Below are 17,371 nucleotides of genomic sequence, written 5' to 3'. Positions count from 1 at the left end.
AAATTAAAGTAGGAAAGAATAAAATGAAAATAAGCTCTCAAAATGAAAGGTGGTGCTGTACCTACAGCCAGCGTGTTTTTGCAGCTGGGGAGGCCTCCTTCCCCCCTTCCCTGCATTGGCCTCCAGATGCCACAGGTGGAGATGTGGCCTGATCAGAAGTCAGTGCTCCCTCCCCGCTGAGAAAGAGTTCTGTGAGCAAATGTTCTTTCTGCCGGATGTCCCCGGTCTGACGATGCAGACCTGCAAGTCGGCAGTGTGTCTCTGGCGCTTGTCTGCTCGATGCTTTCTGAGACTGTGACTGTGCGTGCCGTGTTCAGGGCAAGCCAGCCATGGCGCGCGCTTCTGGGCTCCAGTGTAGCTCCTCCAAGCAGTGGTGGGGGCGGCACGTGGGTGTCAGGGCGCTGACTCTCTCACTTCTGCTTTCCTGTGCAGCCTCCAGTGGTCCAGTCGTCCCTCCTCACCGAATCCAACCTCTGGATTGGCTACCCTGCCGACTGGCCTGAACCCATTAAGTTCTCCAGGCAGCCAGCGGTCTACAACCCAGTCGAGTGGAGGGTAAAGCTGGCTTGACCAAGACTTTTGACTTCGCTGAAAAGTATGTAGTGTTTTCTTTTTAAAATAATTTAAACTTTTTCTTTTTAATACAGGAAGACATGGAAGCACAATCGATTCCTCTAGAGGAGGACAAACAGCAGGGAGCAGTCTTGTCAGGAAAGGAGGCAAATGTACAGACGCCTGAGCAGCAGCTCAGGTACAGGCTTCCATTTCTCCGAGTAAAAACCAGCTTAGTGGCCATCGGAAGGGGTGAAGGCCAAGGGTATCCGACATCCTAGATTTATAGAAGAAATGTAACACATGGTGATCAGAATATTTATTATCTGACATCTAATAGTATTTATTATCAAAGATAAATCAATAGAAAAAGTAATTATTCAGATTGATTCTCTGCTTTGTAAAGAGTTTACAGTCTTGATCCCATGTAGGTTTTGCGTTCCCAGCAGCCTGTGGACATCACCTTTAGTTTGTGAGTGTTCTGTACTTTCTGACAGCACGTCAGAACCACGCCTGCTTGGTTCCTTTCCCATCCTAGAAAACCAGAGTTGCGCAGCAGGCAGGCGGATGCGCGCCTGTGACCTAGAGGTGGGGGCAGCCATGAATGTAAGGCCTGAGCTACACAGCCACCTCCAGGCTGCAGTGTGGGTGTTGGTACTGTGTTGACCTTGCGTTAGAAAACACCTGCAGTCCACCCCTAACAACGCAGGAAAGAGGGAACAGAAGAAAGGAGTGAGAGAAGGAAGGAAGAGGAAAAAATGAAGAAACTGCAGTTCCGAACCAAACTGTCTTGGCTAGGGTTTTATTGCTCTGACAAGACACCACGACTACAGCAACTCTTATGAAGAAAATCACTTGGTTGGGGCTGGCTTACAGCTCAGAGATCAAGTCCATTATTGGTGTGGTGGGAAGCATAGTGACATACAGGCAGACAGTGCTAGAGGAGGAGCTGAAGTTGTACATCCTGAACCACAGGCAGCAGGAAAAGACTGTGAGCCATTGAGCTTGGGCTTGAGCATCTGAGCCTTTAAAGCCCACCCCCTAGTGACACACTTCCTCCAACAAGGCCACCCCCACTCCAACAAGGCCACACCTCCTAATAGTGCCACTCCCTATGGACCTTTGGGGCCATTTTTATTCAAACCACCACAGGAACATGTCACACTAACCCAGGGTCTGCATAGCCTGGTGGACATCTTTCTTCCTCCATCTTCCTTTAGAAAGTGGTACATGATCATCATGAATCGGAGGGGAGAGGGGCAACCTGTGTACCTCATTATTTTTCTCCCTTTTTTCTTCTCACCCTAGCAAGAGGGTCCAGGTTAGACGTGGAACGACACAGGGAAAGCATTTCCAATGATTTTTCTCTTATGTTTTGACTCTTTCTGTCTCTCGGGCCATGGCTTTGTTTCTGGCCTGTCTTTTAATCAAGCTGCATATAAACTGCTATTTGGGCCTCACTACATATTTTCCAATGTCTCTGATGCCCAGAGCTGGCTCATCTGCAGTCACAGCTCTGATTAAACTTTCCAGCCCCTGAACATGGATCCATACATAGTTACAATTGAGAATTACCTAAAAGAGAATTACCAAGAAAGCTAACTCAAGATGTAAGGGGAAGCCTAGTCTTATGCTTCACATGTGGGCTCAAATTAAATTGCACATTTCCTTTCCAAATCAATGCAAACTATATTCTGAGTTTTAAGAATACAGATATTAGTGTATCACACAGTTGCTCAGTCAGATCATTTCAGACAGCTGTGAGAAAAGAAACACTATGTAATAGAAACTCAAGTTACAGCTATAGAAGATAACTGCCTTAGAACTATTGCTGTGATGAAACACTATGACCAAAAGGAAACTGAGGAGGAAAGTGTTTATTTGGCTTGCACTTCCACATCTCTGTTCATCACTGAAAGAAGTCAGGACAGGAACTCAAGCAAGGCAGGAGCTGATGCAGAGGCCATGGAAGAGAGCTGTTTACTGGCTTGCTCCTCATGGCTTGCTTAGCCTGCTTTCTCATAGACCCAGAACTACCAACCCAAAGATAGCACCATCCACAATGGGATGGGCCCTCTTTCACCAACCACTAATTTCAAAAAAAATGCCCTACAGGCTTGCCTACAGCCTGATCTTATAGAGGCATTTTTCTCAGTTGAGTCTTTCTCCTCTTTGATGACTCTAAGCTTGTGTCAATTAGCTAAAAACTAACCAGTATTTTTAGTCTTATGTTCTATGCTGTTTAGGGCTGAAGACAAGCAGTGGGGTCTTTTAAATGTGTTGTTTCTACTCCGGACAGTCAGAATTGCCATTTTTAATTGCATAGCTTACTGTTTAATCAGTGACAGACATTGAAGATGGGACCATGTCTCTCTTCACCTTGTTTTGCATTATCATGTTAGCATCACTCACTTTGTGTAGCAAAAATCATATGAACCAGTAATTGATTTTTTATTTGAGCCTTAGAGAGAGGACATTTGCCCACTGTTTTCTGACTTTTAAAATCAGAATATAGTTTGCATTGATTTGGAAATGAAATGTATCGTTTAGTTCAAGCCCACATATCCAGCATAAAAAATGGCTTCCTTCTACATCTTGAGCTAGCTTTCTTGGAATTCCTTTTTTGAGTAACGTTCAACTGCAAATTTATATAGATTCATATTTAGTCTTTGGAAAGTTTAGTCAGAGCTGCGACTGCAAATGAGCCAGCTCTGGGCTTCAGAGACTTTGGAAAATATGCAGTTAAGACCCAAAAAACAATTTATATGCAGCTTGCTTATGTGACAGGCCAGTCATTCTTAACCCTTGAGAATATTTTGGCTGTCTGTCACTCTTTGATGAGAGAAGTGGAGGCAGAGGAGGTAACTGAAAGCTTTGTTTCTTTAAACGAGGGTTAACTTTTATATAAATGTATATATGAGATGAGTAAGATGTTTAGTTGATAGTTGATCATGCTCCAGGATTTTTCAAAGAACCAAACTCATGTCTTATTGTATGTTTCACACTGAAGGATTTCTGACAAACCTGGTTCTAATGTTCTGGACCCTCCAGCAAAAGAGAATTCAAAGGTAAAATGCTGCTTTATTAGATTAATTTTCTTGTTCAGAGTTTAGCTTTCTCCATATTTATCCTCAGTTATACAGTGCCTTCTCTATTATCATTCTTATGTGGAAGGTTTGTCAGAGAAAACTCCTCTGTACAGTTTTACATAGTTGATTTGTTTTATTTGGGGTTTTTGTTTTTGAGATAGAGTCGCTGTATGTCAGTGGTTCTCAACCTGTGGGGCATGACTCCTTTGGGGTTGAATGACCTCTCACAGGGTCACATACCAGATATCCTGCCTATCAGATATTTACATTACAAATCATGACAGTAACAAAATTACAGTTATGAAGTAGCCATGTTGTGGTTGGGGTCACCAGAACATGAGGAGCTGTATTGAAGGGTCACAGCATTAGGAAGATCAAGAACCACCGTCCTATGCAGCCCTGGCTTTCTAGAACATGCTAGGACCAGACCGGCCTCAAACTCCGAGATCCTCCTGCCTCTGCTTCCTGAGTGCTGGAATTAAAGGTGTGTGCCACCACACCTGGCTTGTAGTTAATATTTTTTAACCTTGATGAAAGCCTTTTACGCTTTATTTATATGCACCCCTAAAGCTTCTTTATCACCTCATGCTTCAGAAGGTTAAGAATCCTACTCACGCCTACTGCGGTGGCACACGACTCCAAGCCCAGCACTCGGGAGGCAGAGGCAGGCAGAACTCCGAGCTCCAGGCCAGCCTGGTCTGCAGAGCGAGCTCCATGCCAACCAGTGTTGTGCAGGGAGAACCAACTTCGAAGACAAACAGGAACTTACTTCTTTGTAACCGGAAACACCTAGAATATGTTTTGTGGGGAAATCACATTTTAATATTTTTTAAATATGAGTGAATGAACATGCGAATGGATTCCTGTGATGTAATTTTACAAGCAGTATAGCATCAAGAATATCAGTAGTTAGATCTTAAATTTTAATATTTAAAAAATAAAGTAGAATTTGGATATAGGGTCTCAGCATGTAGCCCTGCCTGGCCTGGAATGCTCTATGTAAAACAGGCTGGTCTTCTATTCGGTTGCGAAATTTTTAAACACATGCTATGATTTTGCTATCTATGAGGATTTGTAATTCTGGGTGATTTCCCTCGGAGCTGTGTCAGGGCTAAAAGGAGGGCAACGTAAGAAATAAAAAAGGCAGTTTACAGCGCACCCCCAGTGATCTCCCCTCAGGAAAGGAGATTAAGATTTTAGAACATCTCTTAAAGTCTTTAGGCACACCTCATTTTTATTAATTATACCTTCATGATCTACATTTTTTCTAGATTTCTGGTTACTAATTCCTTAAGTGAAAAATCAAGAGGCTATTTCTTTCTGTTTGTCTTTCTATTTGAAATGTTAAAACTTTCAGGTAGGCTCATAGAGCTATAATTAGCTGACTAAAATACTTCTTTTATAAATATATTTTTAATTTTTATTTATTACAATTTATTCACTTTGCATCCCGGCTGTGGCCCCCTCCCTTATCTCCTCCCAGTCCTATCCTCCCTCCCTCTATGCCCCTGCCTTGTTCCACTGATAGGGGAGGACCTCCTTCCCTTCTATCTAACCTTAGCCTATTAGGTCCTCATTCAGAAAGGCAAATGGGATAGACATCAGAAGCAGGAGAAGACAGAGAACATGACAGGAGCCTACCACAGAGGGCCTCTGAAAGACTCTGCCCAGCAGGGTATTAAGGCAGATGCTGAGACTCATAGCCAAACTTTGGGCAGAGTCCAGGGAATTATGAAAGAAGGGGGAGATGAAAGACCTGGAGGGAACAGGAGCTCCACAAGGAGAACAACAGAATCAAAAAATCTGGGCACAGGGGTCTTTTCTGAGACTGATACTCCAACCAAAGACCATGAATGGAGATAACCTAGAACCCCTGCTCAGATATAGTCCATGGCAGCTCAGTCTCCAAGTGGGTTTCCTAGTAAAAGGAACAGGGACTGTCTCTGACATGAACTCAGGGGCTGGCTCTTTGATCACCTTCCCCTGGGAGATGCTGTCTTGCCAGGCCACAGAGGAAGACAACACAGCCAATCCTGATGAGAAAATACTTCTTTTTAAAAATGGGAAATGCCTTATTTTTTTTTATATTTTCGTCTATGCATATAACATGTTTTAATCAAGTCCACCCCTCATTTCTTCTCTTCTAATTCCTCTCTACCCTCTCATCTCCTCCTACCTCCCTCTCTCCTTCTAAATTCACATGTTCATTCATTTTCTCTCTCTCGCCTTTCTCCCTGTCTCTGTCTGTGTGTGTCTCTGTGTCTCTCTGTGTGTGTCTCTGTCTCTCACTGTCTCTCTGTATCTCTCTCTGTGTCTCTCGCTCTCTCTTGGAATCCACTTAGCAGTGCGAGTATATGCATAGGTGCAGGGCCATCTGCTGGAGATGGGCAGCCTCTCATGGGCCACATCCCTCAAAATAACTGACTCTCCCTTTCCCAGCAGCATCAGGTGCCAGTTGATCCTGATACCTCACCCCTCTGTGCTGGGATTTTGTGTGGCTTGGTCTTGCTTAGGCCTTAGGCATGCAATCACGGCCACTATCAAGTCATATGTGAAACTGCCCAGTCGTGTCCAGAAAACACTCTTTCATTATAGTCGTGTGCTCCCTGGGTCTGGTCTCCTTTCTGCCCTTCTTCAGCAATGGCCCCTAGGCCATGCGAGGACTCGAGGTTGATATTGATGTCCCATGTAGGATGAAGCGCTCTACAGTCTCTTATTTTCTACGTGTTTATCAGTTGTTGTTCTCCGTACTAATCACCGTCTACTCAGCACCCTGGTAAGGACTGAGAGACACACTCATCTATGTGTTATGATATATCTTTAGGGGTCATTTTAGTAAGCCAGCAAAATAATAGAGGTAAGTTTTTCCCTTGAGTCTATGATCTACCTTGTCTTAGGTTCTATCACCAACAAAACCTATGGCTCTGTCTTTTTGCCCTCAGATCCCTAGGAACACCAGGAATGTTAAACACGCAGGGGCCTCTCCCCAATCAGGGAGATAAAATACCTGTTTTCCTGCCCAGAAAGCTGGAAGAAGATATTGTTAATGACCTTGTGACCTCTTTTGCTGTCTGTGGAGGCAGATCTCATCCATCTTTTGCTATAGAGGGAAACCACACCCAAATATCCTAGAATGTTTATTCCAGACCGTCTTTCTCCGGAGATCCTAGTTAACAGAACCCATCTGTAGGGTAGGGATGCCACAGGTACTCTGCAGCCTGCTGATCGCTTTGCTGTCTCAGTCAGAGACCACGTTGGATTCTAGACCCTTCAGCTAGAGAACCTGCTTCTCTACTTTATAAAGAACTCTCTATGTAGTCAACACCTTAAGTTTTATTGAGCACCTGGAACTGGAATAATTGTTGCCTGAAAATTTCCTCCCAAGTTGTACTGTGCTTTAAATGTGCCACAATGAACCACCGGTCTCAAACTCCCCAAGACTGCTCCAGGTTAATGAAGTCAGTCTGAACTGAGTTTCCATTCTCACCTTCTCACAGTTTGCTTCCCTCCCTGGACACATGCAGGTACCTCCCCTTTCCCCACCGCCAGGTTCTTAGGTCCATTAGCAGCACAAGGCGTGGATTCCTTCTTGTGAAATGGGTTCTAGATCCAACCAAAAAAGAGTTGGTTAGTCCCGTAAGGTTGGCGCCCTCCTTACACCTGTGAGCATATCATGCCAGGCAGTCATTATCATGGCTTACAGGCCTCACAGCCGGATAAGGCTGCTGATGACCCCACTGGCCAACAACCCCAAGAAAGATAGTCCATTCTTGGGCCCTGAACTTTTCATTTGATAGTCTGTGTTGTCTGAGAGAGATACCTCCTCCATTATACACTAAATATTTAAAGTCTTTTTATATGTGTCTTAAAGACGTCTCCACAGAGGTTTCCATGGTTCTTCAAGAGCCTTTAGTGCTGATCACTTGTCCCCGCGCCCCCTCCTCTGCTCTGCCCTCCCATTTCCTACCCCACATAACCCTTTTTGAGCCACCATTTCCCTCTCACCCTTCATACCACCTGCATCTATCTTCTCCCTTATATGGTGATGCTCAGCCTTTGCTGTTCTTTATAGATCCTAGATATTAAGTCAATGCCTAATACATAGTTGGCAAAGATTTTTTTTTTTTACCCTCTGTAGGCTGTCTCTGTACTCTGGCGACTGTCTTCTTCACTGTTCAGAAACAATCCCAATGTCTATTCATCTATTATTTTCAGTATTGGAGTCCTTTGTGGAAGGAAAAACCATAGTAATACTTGCATGGCTTTGAAGTGTTTTCCTCCAACATTTTACAGTCTTTCACTAAGGTCTTTGGTCCATTTTGAGCTGATGATTGTGTGGAATGGGAAGTGTGGTTTTTAGTTCCGGGCCTCTAAGTGTGGAGGCCCCATGCTCCGGGTACCATCAATTAGGAGCTGCCTTTTCTCCAGTGTGTTTTTGACAACTTCATCAAAAAACAAGTGGCTTTAAGTGCTTGGGTGTATGTGCGCAGCCTGCACCCCCTGCTTCACGTGTCTGTTTTAATTAGTTATTTGTATGTGTATGGGTGCTCTGCCTGCGTGTAAGGTTACCATGCACATGTAGCTGACCCCCCAGAGGCCAGAGGAGGACATTCAGTTACGGGAAGCTGGACTTGTAGAAGGCTGTGAGCTGCCATGTGACTGCCAGGCCCCGAGCTTGGTCCCCTACAAGGGCAGCAAGTGCTCTTAACTGATGAGGCAACTCTCTACTCCCACGTGTCTGTCTCTATGCCCGTGTAGTGCTGGGTTTTTAAAATATGACTCTAACAGAAACTGAGGGTATCACTGCAGTACCTTCAGGCTTTCCCTTCCTAAGGGTTGCTTTGTTTAGCGGGGGCCACATGAATTTTAGTTGTTTCCTCTAGCACTGAGGAATGTCAGTGGGATTCTGATGTGGGTCGTGTTGAATCTGGAGATCGATTCTGGTGACGCACCAGTTTTCACAATGTTAAATCTGCCAATCATAAGCATGGCAGGTCTTTCTGTGTTCTATTGTCTTCTTCAATTCCTTTCTTATGTGTCTTCTTTTCCTTTTGGAAGTCTTAACCCCCTTCGTTGGGTTTGTTTTTAGGTGTTTTGATTTCTCTGTCGATCTTTGCTTTTCTCTCCTTTCACTTGTGATTTATGAAGCTGTCTTGTGTTTGAGATACAGCCTGTTTTGTTTTTTTTTTTTTGTTGTTGTTGTTGTTTGTTTGTTTCTCTCTCGGACTCTCCTTCATGAATTGAGTTTTGAGGGTGGCTAGTGTGATGGCCCCAGTTGGGGAACAGCATCTCACAGAAAGGGATAGCACATGAGAAGGCCCGCTGGAGGAGAGATGTGATTTATTTCTTCTCTGCCTTACACCAGCACATTCACAGAAAATGCTAGGAGATTTTTAATTATGTGAAATGTGTCATTTCGTGAGTTACTGGTTTTTTGCTGTTGTTGTTTTATGCAGGATGAAGTGGTGTCACTTTTAGCTCCTCTGGAGGAAGAGAAAGCACAGATGAAGGAATTTTCAGTAACCGAAGCAGCGGAGTTACACACAGATGCCAAGCTGGAGAGGTGCCCTTGTTTCCTCCTTTCTCTACGTAACAGCCTCACTGGCTCTCTGCAGTGATTGCGCAGCCCTGCCTCCTGGGGAGTTAAATAGAGAGGAACAAGTTTCATTTCTAGTGTATGAGATAGAATTACCAAAACAAAGCACAGCACAGGCAATTTATAAATGAGCCATTTCATCAGGCACAAAAAGAAGAATTGAAGAGGATTGCTATGCTACTTTAATGATGCATGGTACTCGCTATTCACAAGCTGGTCCTATGTCACATGATGCTAAAGGATTGCATGTTGGTTTTACCAATTTTGTAAAATACAGGCTTGTGCATCTTCTACTCAACATTGAGCTTAATGTCTTATTTTCATTTTCATTGCTGCTTCTAATGTGCACGTCTTATGAAAGTACACTGCTAAACACAATGGGAACTGACAGTCACCTTCTCCTTTGGGTGACAGGCTTTAGGTTGCTGGCTCTGAGGAATGCTCAGCTGATGAGCATTTCTGGTTGATTGTGAGTACCAGAATCCATCTGGGTCTCTTTATGTTTTCTAAAGCATCTTAGATTTTACGTGTAGTATGCACAGGAAGTTGGAGTACACTGTCTGTATTTGCATTAACCATTCTTCACTGAGCATAGGTAAGAAGTGGATGAAAAAAGAACACAGGGAAGTTTCAGATTCACACAAGAGTGCATTTAATTCCTAGATTTCACTCTTGCTAGGGGTGTGACCTTGAGACATTGATTACTGCCTGTATCACTTTTAATCTTGTTTTAATCTTATCTCTATGTGTTTGTTTAGTTGCAAATGCCATAAAAACTTTTTAAGAGCTTGCACATTTGAAATATAGTGACAACTTCTCTTGTATTTAATGAAACACTCTTTAAATAATTGAAAGTCTTTGTTAAGTGTTTTCATACCTCTACTAAAACAGTAGTTAATGCTTATCATTTTTCTCGTTCGTGGAAAAGACAAGGTGTTTTAGAATATGAAGAAAAGGGACTCGAAATTTGTCAAGACAGCAATCTAGGTAAGACCTGGATTAGGAATTATTCTAGATAATCCTTTCTTTGATTAAAAAAAAAGCAAGAATTAAGTAAGTCAAATCATGAAAGTGGCATTTACAAAGTGAACACGTAAAATAATTTTGTATTTTTAAATTGCCTATTTATCTGGGATCAGAGTTGTTTAGTGAGTTAATCATTAAGTATATTTTGCTTTCTGAAACAGTGTAACTTGAAAAAAAAACAGTCAAGACAGTCTCTCACAGACATGGCCACAGGCCTATCTGATGTAGGCAATTTCTCAATTGAGACTTCTTCAGAAGAATATAGATTGTGTCGAGTGACAGCTGACACTCGCCATGACAAGTCTGAATAAGAGACACTTAGTTACACATGAAAGAGCACCAGGGATGAGCGTGAGCACTGTCTGTACGTTTATAACCTCGTGAAGTTTCTTTGGGAAATCATTACCTTTTAATATCTTTGTTTTATTTCCTAGTGCGAGGCCTTGGAGCTAACACTTCTGTCTTAGTTACTCTTCTGTTACATCCAAACAGTTCCACTCTCCCAAATAGTTCCACCACCTGGGGAACAAGTATTCAAACATATGAGCATATGGGGCATTCTCATTCAAACTGCCACAGCTGCCAGCAGTAGGGAAACCATACTTGTGGTTATACAAAACACACACACACAGACACACACACACACACACACACACACACACACACTGTGTATACAAGTCTAATGCACTCTGCTACATCTATTTTATTTTACTCTTCTATGAGCATAGTAGACTGTCTGTCCTGGGAAGTACTCGAGAGAGTTCCAATACTTATTTATCATGCTTTAGATGATTTAAAGAAAGTTTTCTTTATATACAGAGAGCTCCCTCTTGGCCCATTCTGAAGCTTGAATGAGATAATGATTTTATTTCTATAGTTTTCATATCAAATAGCAACTTTCTTTTCCTCAGTGGTGCATTTCAAGCTTATCTAAAAGTATGATGAGGAGTGGATAAATCATCAAGGTGTGTTCTTCCCAAGAAACAGATCTATGGGAGACGAAGTGAGCCATTTGCATCACACAAGATAGAGAACATAGCTAAAACTGAGAGATGTCATTGGCTTTTCCTAATAAGAACAAGCATAGTGATGCCTCTTTTCTTCTGGAATCTGGGGACTGAAAAAGATCCTTGTTCCTTTGTCTCAGTTAAGGTTTCTATTGCTGCAAAAACACCATGACCAAAAAGCAAGTTGGGAAGGAAAGGGTTTAATTTGGCTTACACTTCCATATTGTCATTGAAGGAAGTCAGGACAGGAACTCAAACAGAGCAGGATCCTGGAGGCAGGAGCTGACACAGTCCATCGAGGGGTGCTGCTTACTGGCTTGCTTCACATCGCTGGCTCAGCCTGCTTTCTTAGAGAACAGGGGATTACCAGCCCAGGAGTGGCACCACCCACAATGAGCTGGGGCTGCACTCTCCCCCATCAGTTACTAATTAAGAAAATTCCTTACAGATGAATTTTTGGAGGTGTTTTTCCCAATTAAGTTTCCCTCCTTTCAGACACCTCTACTTTGTGTGTCAAGCTGCCATAAGACTAGCCAGTACATTGTCCCCTCTCTCTATTGTTTTGCAGAGCTTCAAAGGACCCCAGCCACTCACTGTCGCTGCTTACAGCAGAATTTTTTATCTGAAGCTGAGCAGTTCCCACTGATACACTGCGGTAGCTGTGTTGTGTCATTTAAAAAAAAAAAAAAAAACCCATAAGTTCACAGAGCTGAGAGGTGACTCAGTCATGACTGTGGCTGCTCTTTTAGAGGACCTGGGTTCAATTCCCATCACCCACCTGATGGCTCAAAACCATCTGTAATTCAAATTCAAGGGGATCTAACGCCCTCTTCTGGCTTCTGCAATACAGATGGCGTACAGACTTGCATGTGGGCAGAATGCCTATGCACTTAAGATGAAAAATGACGAACACTTAGAACTATAAAATGAGCACACATCCTTAGCACTGGCCTTGGTGCCACCAGCCCGGAAGACCCACAATCTGTGTTTGTTTGACGCCGTCAGCTTTTCATAGCGATTCTGCTAACAACGCCATTTTCTGTCAGCCTGAGTTCAGCTACAGTCATGGTCACTGGGCATGGGAGTTTACACTTAGGTATTAAAATTTGAAGATGTCTCCCTCTTTTGATTTGAAATACACAAACTAGTGGAAGTTTGAGGTTTTGAAGAGTGGATTGCCTGTCGTTAGAATGCTCTTGATGTAAGGCTCCAGATTTATTCATACTATTAATCAATCATCAGTTTTACAGTTTTAATATATTATACTTATCTCATGTGTGTGTGTGTGTGTGTGTGTGTGTGTGTGTGTGTGTGTGTGTGTTTCAAAACAGGATTTCTCTGTGCAGCCCTGGCTGTCCTGGAACTCACTCTGTAGACCAGGCTGTCCTGGAACTCACAGATCTGCCTGTCTCTGCCTCCTGAGTGCTGGGATTAAAGATATGTGTCACCACCACCTGGCTCTCTTTTCTATTATTTTATATTGCTGATTAACAATATATTTTTCCTTTACCTTTAGAAGCAGCTGAAAGTACTGAATCCTACTCTGTAGTAAGGTAGGATTTTAAAGATGCGTTTAAACACAGAAAAAGCAAACTGGTATTTGTTGGCATTCTCTGGCTCACTGCTGCGCACCTCTTTCATGCAGTCATCACAAAGTATGCACGCTGTCCATCAAAAACCATTTCCCCCATCGAGGTGGCTGTCACTGAGGGGCTCATAATCACCTAATTGCCGGGACAATGACCCATGTAGCTAGCCTGTGCTCTTTCTCAGTATTTCCCCGCTCTTCTGCATAATGGATAGAACCACGAAACTGCTTCAGTAACATCAGCTCACGAATCCCAGCAGCCAGCGAGCAGGTGCACCAGTGTTCCCAGCAAGCGTGGTGGTGCTCTAATCATGTCTCTGATAACTGCAGGCATCACCGACGCCTGATGGAACCAGTGGCGGTGTCAGGGCGGATCTCCAACCTGTGGCCATGGGGCCAGCAGTGTGAGAGATAACAAAATCATGTGACTCCTGCAGAGGAATTGTTTTTCTGGAAGTAAACCCTCTCCACCTTTAGAGGACGCTCAGTTGACGATATTTAAATCTGTCCAGAAGCAGCGATCTGAATTGTTATCTTTTTTCCCTGACTCCCTGTTCACTTCCACCTTGAACTGCTTCTGTTACTTCCTCACAGCTTGTTTTCTAATCTGTACGTGTCATCAGAGAACACATTTTTTTGTTGCTGTTGTCTTCCTGCACTGTTTTGTTTTACCTTCATCTCTTTGTTTGCATAGACCCCACTGAAAGGCCATACACTATCAGGACTTTAGGGACTTACTGAACACACTAAGTGGCAATGAAATTCGACCTCATGTTCCTTACATCTAAGGCCAATAACATTTATTTATCGTTCGGAAGTCAGTGATTCAAAGATGAAGAATGTTGAAGTCCACTGAAGATGAGGGTAAAATTGAAGGGCAGATCCATGGTAGTTTCTAGTTATGGAGAAGGGAGGAAATTTTTAGAGGATCAGATATGCTTTTGGTTCTGCTGATTTTAGAATATTTGGGAGTCTATCATAATCACATAGGAATTTGGGACATATTTTTTAAGTTTGATACATTCTCCTGCATTCAGTAACATTTCTCAAATTCTTAAATATGTCTTCTCTGTTTTTTACATTTGACTTTTATCAAATAATACACTCACAATTCTTTGATAATAATATTATTAGTATAGCATTCTCAGGTTCCTGTGGGGAAACTACAAATGGATTGTTTTTAACCTGTACATTTATTTTTTTTAAAGATTTATTTATTATGTACATAGTACATAATACACCTGCACACCGGAAGAGGGCACCAGATCTCACTGTTGATGGTTGAGAGCCACCATGTGGTTGCTGGGAATTGAACTCAAGGCCTCTGGAAGAACAGCCAGTGATTAACCTCTGAGCTGTCTCTCTAGTCCTCCCCCCCCCCTTTTTTAACCTGTGCAATTATTAAAGAGAATAGTTTTTATACATGTTTAGCCTTTAAATGGATTAGAAGAGTTGTAGTGACATTCTGGAATTTTGTTTTCTTAAACACACACACACACACACACACACACACACACAGAAATATTATAAGAATGGGCTTTCATTTTAACCCCAGATGTGGGGATGTGGCAGTGCTTCTTACTGTCCACAGCAGCTGGTTATGGTTTTGCTTGTGCTCTAGCAGAGGCACGGCTTTGCCAGCTGCAGGTAGTTTCTGCGATTGTGTGACATTTGGAATTCTGGGAATTTCTCAGAGGTTATCTAAATGCTAGAAACCCAATAGGTGAGGGGTTGGGGTAGTTGTTGGTCATTTAGGGGAGTTGATTTTGGTTTGTTAGTAGCTGTGGTCAAAGAAGAAACAGGAAAATAACATATTGATGGATTTTCCCAATTCCCTTCTCTCCTCTCTCCTTGTTTCTCTCCTATCTAGTGTTAGGTGGTGAAACAAGGGGAATAAAGGGTGGAAAAAAGAAGAACCCACAAAGTAGCAAACACCAGCTACAGAGAGTGTCATTGATAAACATTCAAATTACATACGTTCTTCATATGACCAGTACAAAAACATTGCTGGATTCTCTCTGAGAAAAATGAACAAAATATTTATAGTGTAAAATGAATTGTTGAACCTTGGTATAGAGGTAGTAGTTTTCTACATAAACACAGGTTCAGTGTGCTGGACACAATCCCAGATGAAGTGAGAGGGTTTTAAAGGAGCAGAACTTATCTATTATTTTATATTTTTATTTTGAAGATTCTCCACCAAACCTGATCTTGGTGACCCTGAACCCACAACAAGAAAGGATGAATATAATTTTGATACAAAGGTAAATTTTTTGAGAAGTTAGACTTATAGTTCTGAGTACTGATTGTTTTAGCATTTATTCTTAAACCAATCGTAATCTATTTACTATCCTTTTATACTGAAAGTTGGTCAATTGGTTTGTACTTTGAACCCTCACAAAGGGATAGTAGGTTCTCTTGGACAGCAGGGGATGACTGAAGAAATGGTAAGGAAAGATGCAAAGTGATGTGAATCTTAAACTCTATCCACAATAAAGTAAAAGTTGGGGGAGGATTTGTGGGATAAATATATGTTTGTGTCATTTTTTTAAAATGATACCAATACAACTTTTATTATATTCATGACTACAAAAAAATCTAATCATAGACCTGGAGAGCTGACTCAGTATTTAAGAGCACTTTCTGCTTTTGCAGAGGGCTGGGTTTGGTTCCCAGCACCACATAGTGGCTCACAACCATCTGTAACTCCAGTTCCATGGGATCAGATGCCCTTTTCTGACTTCTACAGGCATGCATGCAAGCAAACCACTCATACACATAAAATAAATTAAAATGTTTTAATATAGTCACTTATCATAGTGATCAAGGAATTTTCTGTCTCACAGTTCGAACTACCTAGCAGAGATTTGTAAATTTTTATTCTTTCAATGTTTTTGCTTGATTAGCATGCATAGTTTTAAAATATTCATGTTATTATTTATGTGTGTGTGCAAGCGTGTGTATGTGCACCTATGTGCTCTTACCCATGGAGGTGAGAGGTGTGGCGCCCTCTGGAACTGGATGTGTGTCCGTTGTGTGGGCTGCCTGGTGCGGGTGCTGGAAAGCCAACCTCTGGAAGAGCAGGCAGTGCTCTTAACCACTGAGCCATCTCTCCAGCCCTTACTACAGTACTTCTAGAAAGTTAATTGTATCATGAGAAAACTAAGTATTATTTGCAGCATAGTAGTGACAGTGTTGGCTGTGTTCATGCATTGGGTAGCAAACCAAGTGCCATACGTTTGGTAGGAAGTCCAGCAACTGAGCCACACACTCAGCACTGGAGAGAAGAAAATTAATATGCTAGCAAAAATTAGCCTGGCAAGCCTATAGCCAACATCAAACTAAATGGAGAGAAGCTTAAATCAATCCCACTGAAATCAGGGACAAGGCAAGACTGCCCATTCCCTTCATATCTCTTTGACATAGTTCTTAAAGCCCTTGCTAGAGCAATAAGACAATTAAAGGAGATCAAGGGGATACAAATTGGAAAGGAAGGAGCTAAAGTATCACTATTTGCAGATGATATGATAGTATACTGTAGATATTATATGACTGACCCCAAAAAGCCTACTAGAGAACTCCTACAGCTGATAAACACCTTCAGCAAAGTGGCTGGACATAAAATTAACTAAAAAAAAAAAAAAATCAGTAGCCCTCCTGTATACAAAAGACAAAAGGGATGAGAAAGAAATTAGGGAAACAACACCCTTCACAATAGCCACAAAGGACATAAAGTACTTTGGTGTGGCTCTAACCAAGCAAGTCAAAGATTTGTATGAAAAAAAAATTTCCAGTCTCTGAAGAAAGAAATACTAGGAGAAGATATCAGAAGATGGAAAGATCTCCCATGCTCATGGCTTGGCAGGATTAACATAGTAAAAATGGCTACCTTACCAAAAGCAATGTACAGATTCAATGCAATCCCATCAAATTACCAACACAATTCTTTACAGATGTTGGAAGAAAAATTCTCAACTTCATGTGGAATAACAAGAAACCCAGAATTGCTAAAACAATCCTCTACAATAAAAGTTCTTCTGGAGGTATCTCCATCTCTGATCTCAAGCTGTACTAATAAACAGTAATAAAAATGCATGGTAGTGGCATGAGCAACAGTAATAAAAACTGCATGGTACTGGCATAGAAACAGAATGGTGGATCAAATGAATTGAATAGAAGACCCTGAAATAAGCCCACACACTTATGGATACCTGATTTTTGACAAAGATACCAAAACCATACAATGGGAAAAAGATAGCATCTTCAACAAATAGTGCTGGTCTAACTGGATGTCTACATGTAGAAAAAATGCAAATAGATCCATACTTATCACCCTGCACAAAACTAAAGTCCAAGTGGATCAAAGACCTCAATATAAAACCAGACACACTAAACCTGTTAGAAGAAAAAGTGGAAAAGAGCCTTGAACTCATTGGCACAGGAGACAGCTTCCTGAACAGAACACCAACAGCACAGACTCAAAGATCAACAATCAATAAATGAGACCTCATGA

At 42.1% G+C, this 17,371-nt stretch overlaps 1 protein-coding gene across 1 annotated transcript in view; it reads left to right on the top strand.

Moving 5' to 3' along the window:
• LOC129688969 (ankyrin repeat domain-containing protein 26-like) overlaps nt 1-17,371 on the top strand; it is a 95,488-nt gene that overhangs the window by 29,629 nt on the left and 48,488 nt on the right. Inside the window, exons 9-15 of the mRNA XM_055624047.1 lie at nt 433-555; nt 648-757; nt 3,563-3,620; nt 9,098-9,204; nt 10,166-10,224; nt 12,787-12,823; nt 15,050-15,122. Coding sequence (XP_055480022.1) covers nt 433-555; nt 648-757; nt 3,563-3,620; nt 9,098-9,204; nt 10,166-10,224; nt 12,787-12,823; nt 15,050-15,122 — 567 coding nt within the window. The remainder of the gene's footprint in view (nt 1-432; nt 556-647; nt 758-3,562; nt 3,621-9,097; nt 9,205-10,165; nt 10,225-12,786; nt 12,824-15,049; nt 15,123-17,371) is intronic.

This window comes from Psammomys obesus, unplaced genomic scaffold, assembly GCF_907164565.1.
Source record: "Psammomys obesus unplaced genomic scaffold, mPsaObe1.curated_primary_1811, whole genome shotgun sequence".
NCBI classification, from domain to species: Eukaryota; Metazoa; Chordata; class Mammalia; order Rodentia; family Muridae; genus Psammomys; species Psammomys obesus.
This window is presented reverse-complemented; position numbering and strand designations above follow the sequence as displayed.